The 5530-nt window shown below is 41.2% G+C and overlaps 1 protein-coding gene across 2 annotated transcripts in view; it reads left to right on the forward strand.

The window, feature by feature from the left end:
* LOC107567907 (UV excision repair protein RAD23 homolog B-like) overlaps positions 1 to 5482 on the forward strand; it is a 15218-nt gene extending 9736 nt beyond the window's left edge. For both annotated transcript variants that reach the window (XM_016253692.1, XM_016253693.1), the window contains exons 5-9: positions 1404 to 1456; positions 1559 to 1686; positions 2765 to 2900; positions 2978 to 3105; positions 5292 to 5482. In XM_016253692.1, coding sequence (XP_016109178.1) covers positions 1404 to 1456; positions 1559 to 1686; positions 2765 to 2900; positions 2978 to 3105; positions 5292 to 5453 — 607 coding nt within the window. In that variant the 3' untranslated portion in view covers positions 5454 to 5482. The remainder of the gene's footprint in view (positions 1 to 1403; positions 1457 to 1558; positions 1687 to 2764; positions 2901 to 2977; positions 3106 to 5291) is intronic.
* The last annotated feature ends 48 nt before the right edge of the window (positions 5483 to 5530 follow it).

Genomic DNA, 5530 nt, shown 5'->3' on the forward strand with positions numbered 1-5530 from the left:
ATAATATCGTAATTGTTGTTTTAACGATGTGCGATTTGACATTATCGAGTATTTTGCAAAAACCAAACAAAACACTTACGGAGTGCACGCATACATTACGTGATGAAGTCTAGTGGGTTAAACAGTGCTCGTGCGCATTTAGAGAGTGTTCTTTCACTGCATGATTCCAGTCTATTAAAATGCATTAAGAAAGATCACAAAATTCAAGATGTGGGGGCAGAAAGTGTACATATATCATTTCATATAGTTAAAATCACACGAAGAGTGTCAGGTTTTTTTTTTTCTTCAAAAATAAGCATGATTCAATTCAATAAACAATAAGTTAATATTAAGAGACTTACATTTTAAACACCATATTGCCTGTTTTTGCTCTATTTCGCCAACAAAAAATTATTCCAAACAGCCACCACAGAACAGTTTTGCATCTCTGAGCAATGACGGTGTTTCGTTCCTGAATGAATCAACAGTTTAAATGATTCGGTTCAGTTGCAATGACTCACTTGTTTACAGTGACCGATTTTAATTTCACATTTAAAGTATCTTTTCATTTCAAACATCAGTATTCAATGTTTTATGTTTAAAATATCAAAACATTATGCATTTGTAACTGCAGGTTAAACTGTGTCCCTCTGAGCTGAATTAAATAGTGTGTAAATGCATCTAAATGCCACTTCAGATGCAACTTTTTTTATTTTGTTGATGCTGGTTTCATTTGTTTGGTAACAGCCTAAATATCTTATTATTCTAATTGACTGATTAAATGTAACAATTTGACTCAAAAGATGCACAAAAAATAGCTTTATTAAAGGTAAAAGTGCCCATAAAAGGTAAAAATCAATGAAAAGATACATTTTAGTTCACTGATGTGAACTGACCACACAGAATGAAGAATATCAAAAACTGCAGCAGTCCATGGTAGTCAGATATCAGCACAATAACACACTCAGCAAAATATCGCCTAATTAACAAAAATATCGAGATTTTTTTTTTTTCTTTTCAATATCGCACACCCCTAGTAGCCAGACTGAAGACTCAATAGCCCCGGTATGTCGGGCTAGTGATTTTGCGAGCCCTATATTCTCAATTATTGCTGATTAGACGTGAGTGCTGTTGCTGGACTGGTCTGGTCTCCTTCTTTTCAATATCGCACACCCCTAGTAGCCAGACTGAAGACTCAATAGCCCCCGGTATGTCGGGCTAGTGATTTTGCGAGCCCTATATTCTCAATTATTGCTGATTAGACGTGAGTGCTGTTGCTGGACTGGTCTGGTCTCTTCTAAATCCAGGACAGATGTTGAAAATGATGATGAGAAGTAAACATCACGTGGGATTTCTTTCCGGTGTGAACATCATTTCATATTAAGCTTATTGTTTTTGTTTTTTTTCTTCTTTTCCTCCTGCAGTTCTGGTTCTTCACCAAATGCAAACATATTTGAAGAGGCGACATCTGCGCTGGGTAAATAAATCCACACGCGTTAGCATATTCACACATTCTCATTCATGTCAGGTGATGAGCTCTGTGGGATGAAGTGAGTTGGCGTGTGTTTTGCGTGTGCAGTGACGGGTCAGTCCTACGAGAACATGGTGATGGAGATCATGCTGATGGGATACGAGAGAGACAGAGTGGTGGCGGCACTGAGAGCTAGTTTCAACAATCCTGACCGCGCCGTCGAGTACCTGCTCACGGTGAGAGACCGACAGTCTGCATATAACACCACAAATCAGCGGATTACAGGGATTTAAGGCAAAACACATCAGGTTAGGAGGGTACAGTTTTAATTTTTAGGAATCGTAATACTTTCACCAGTTGATTAATCAAGTCAAGTCACCTTTATTTGTATAGCTCTGTATACAGTACTGATCGTGTCAAAGCAGCTTTACAGTATTAAACAGGAAAATAGTTTTTTCAGCAAAAGTCAGTTCATTGATGAGTCATCATCCAGTTCAGCTCTCTTCAATAGTGTCTGCAATCAGTCAATTAAAACACAGTACATTAAAGCAATTGTTTTGTATTACAAGTTTTCTGAAATGCTGTTTAAATATGCAAATGATGCATCAAACTAATTAAACATGCACTTATCTGCATGCATTTCCACATAAATCTGAACATTGGATGAAACCAGGTTCATTAGAGTTAAACGTTTTTGGATTTCTCTTTTTATCCCTCCATAAGTCAGAAAATACTGTACTGGAAACACGTTTTCACCATGTTTGTTAGGAGTAAAACGTTGTATAAATCAGTGCGAGTGACAAACCTTCAGAATACAGAGAGGAATAAAACTGAAAAGTGTGGTGAATGTAAGAGAAAAAAACTCTAAAGATATGGACTGAGATTGAAATCTACAGACCCAAATAGATAAAGGCCCGGTTTCACAGACAGGGCTTAGGTTAAGCCAGGCCATAGTTCAATTAGGACATTTAAGTCGTTTTTAGAAATATGCCTTTAATAAGAACATAACTGGTGTGCATCTTGAGGCAAAACAATGAATCTGACATATTTTAAGATCAGTCGGTGCAAGTTTCTTTCAGTTGAAACAGCTCAGACATGCGTTTTAGTCTGGGACTAGGCTTAAGCCTTGTCTATGAAACCGGAGGAAAGTGTAATATAATAAATGTCTATTTTGCATGCTGTCTTTGCATAACAAAGTGACCACTCCAACTGGCTTTATTATACTTACACTGTCTTATTTTAGTACGTGTCGTCTTGTACATCTATGCTGCGGATGTGTTTGCGATGCATCTTCTGACGGTGTGTGTGCTGTAGGGTATTCCTGCGGAGGGCGAGGGCAGTGTAGGAGGTGCTGACCCCGTGGCTCCTGCGGGAGGCGCTCCTGCTGCGTCCACAGGCCTCTCTTTACCGTCTAGCACCGCTCTGTCACAGCCCAGCACAGGATCAGGGGGTGAGCGACACACGCTACACGCGCTTCACCGTGTGCATCTGAGAGCACGTTTCTCTGACTCTGTCCTGTGTGTGCAGCGAATCCTCTGGAGTTCCTGAGGAACCAGCCGCAGTTCCTGCAGATGAGACAGATCATCCAGCAGAACCCGTCTCTCCTACCAGCTCTACTACAGCAGATCGGCAGAGAGAACCCGCAGCTCCTGCAGGTACACACACACACTGGCCAGCTGACACCTAATGTTAAGTTGGGACCAATGTGGCATAAATGCATTTATATAGACGTATATTGATACGAGGGGTTGAGGTGGGTCAGAGCAGGCATAAATCTGTTTTTTATGCTGCATTGCATCTTTCCTATGAACTTTGAGCAGGCACAGAGCAGCCTTAATTTGTCTGTGTAAAGGTGATTAAATAATGTTATTTGTTTGGAAAAGCAACTTTTGAGTGTTTTCTCCTCTCATATGTGTCCCTGGACCATAGAACCAGTCATAAGGGTCAATTTTTTTTTTTAGGGGAAGTCGTGGCCTAATGGTAAGAGAGTCGGACTCATAACCCAAAGGTTGTGGGTTCGAGTCTCGTACCGGCAGGGATTGTAGGTGGGGGGAGTGAATGTACAGCGCTCTCTCCAGCAGCCTTAACTTGTCTGTGTAAAGGTGATTAAATAATGTTATTTGTTTGGAAAAGCAACTTTTGAGTGTTTTCTCCTCTCATATGTGTCCCTGGACCATAGAACCAGTCATAAGGGTCAATTTTTTTTTTTAGAGGAAGTCGTGGCCTAATGGTTAGAGAGTCGGACTCATAACCCAAAGGTTGCGGGTTCGAGTCTCGTACCGGCAGGGATTGTAGGTGGGGGGAGTGAATGTACAGCGCTCTCTCCACCTTCAATACCACGACTGAGTGCCCTTGAGCAAGGCACCGAACCCCCAACTGCTCCCCGGGCGCCGCAGCATAAATGGCTGCCCACTGCTATAATACCACACTAAATGGTGACTAAACATGACTCCTTTTAATACATGTTAACCAGGAGTCACTCTCATTTATAATCGCGGCATCGTCTGATAAACTCAGCATGCATCTACACTAAAGAGCGGCTATGCGATTGTTTTGGCTATATTACTTTTGTCTCATGCAGCGCACTGCCTGCGTCTGAGTAACAAACTAAAAACAACAACAAAAAGTGCATGTGATATTAACAGACGAACTACACTCATATTTATAATTCCAAACACTCAGTAAGCGGCAGGTGCTAGGAAACGCTGTTTTGTACTCATTTATTGAGGAGTCGCTGCGGTGCTTCTCTGCCGCTCGCTGCACAGAACAGACGCCGAGAGAAGCGACACTTCTCCAGGAAAGCCAGACCTCGCGCTCGCGGGACAGCACTGGAGAAATCTTCCAACTGAACCATAGCTACGATTTATCCAGAAAAGTGGCTAGGTTTGTCAGTATGAATATTCTATGGAAAAAAGCCGCTAAAAGGGTCTGAAAGTTGCTAAATCTAGTGCTAAAGTCGCGCTCGTGTGTGAGAGACGCGGGAGCTGATGGCAGGGGCGGTGGATAATTTTGACGGTCAGTGTGGATATTGTGGATGAGTTCTTCTGTGTCATCACGTTCTGTTAGTTCTACAGCTTCAATTTCGGAGCTTTCACGCTTAGTAACACATACGAACCCCTTCCAAACAGTGTCGCGTTCCGAACCTTGTTTAAGCGACATACACCGGTATTGCAGTATTTTAAAAATTCATATCATAACAAAAATAAACACTGGTATTCGGTATGAACCGGTATACCACCCAGCACTAAAATAAGCTTTCCGTTGATGTATGGTTTGTTAGGATAGGACAATATTTTGCCGAGACACAACTATTAGAAAATCTGGAATCTCAAAATATTGAGAAAATCATCTTTAAAGTTGTTCAAATGAAGTTCTTAGCAATGCATATTACTAATCAAACATTAAGTTTTGATATATTTACGGTAGGACATTTACAAAATATCTTCATGGAACATGATCTTTACTTAATATCCTAATGATTTTTGGCATAAAAGAGAAATGTATAATTGTGACCCATACAATGTATTGTTGGCTATTGCTACAAATATCCCCCAGCGACTCAACACTGCTTTTGTGCTGCAGGGACACATATATGTTCCTGTTCTATGTATGCATGATTATATGGTTTGCTGCTTTTATTTTATGCATTTAGTACCAGAACAGACCTGCGAGAGAACTGCTGATGTGGAGTATGTTTGCAATAGTGTACTACTGTACTACTCTACTATAGATGCTGATGTTGACTTGAACTCCCCTTTCCAGTGTGATTCCAGTGAATTCTGTTAACATCCTTCCTGTCTCTCAGCCATTTAGAGCTTATTCTTGATTTTCTGTTTCACAGCAAATCAGCAGCCATCAGGAGCAGTTCATCCAGATGCTTAATGAGCCGGGGCAGGAGGCAGGGCAAGGAGGCAGTGGGGTTGTGGCCGAGGCCGGAGGCGGGCACATGAACTACATCCAGGTCACACCCCAGGAGAAAGAAGCTATTGAGAGGGTAAATTAGACGCATTGTCACTTTAAGAATATTGCTCAGAGGTGCCACTGTATTATTTGCCAACTCAAATATAACACTTTTCAAGA

The sequence above is a fragment of the Sinocyclocheilus grahami genome, unplaced genomic scaffold, assembly GCF_001515645.1.
Source record: "Sinocyclocheilus grahami isolate Dianchi unplaced genomic scaffold, SAMN03320097.WGS_v1.1 scaffold1195.1, whole genome shotgun sequence".
NCBI lineage: Eukaryota > Metazoa > Chordata > Actinopteri > Cypriniformes > Cyprinidae > Sinocyclocheilus > Sinocyclocheilus grahami.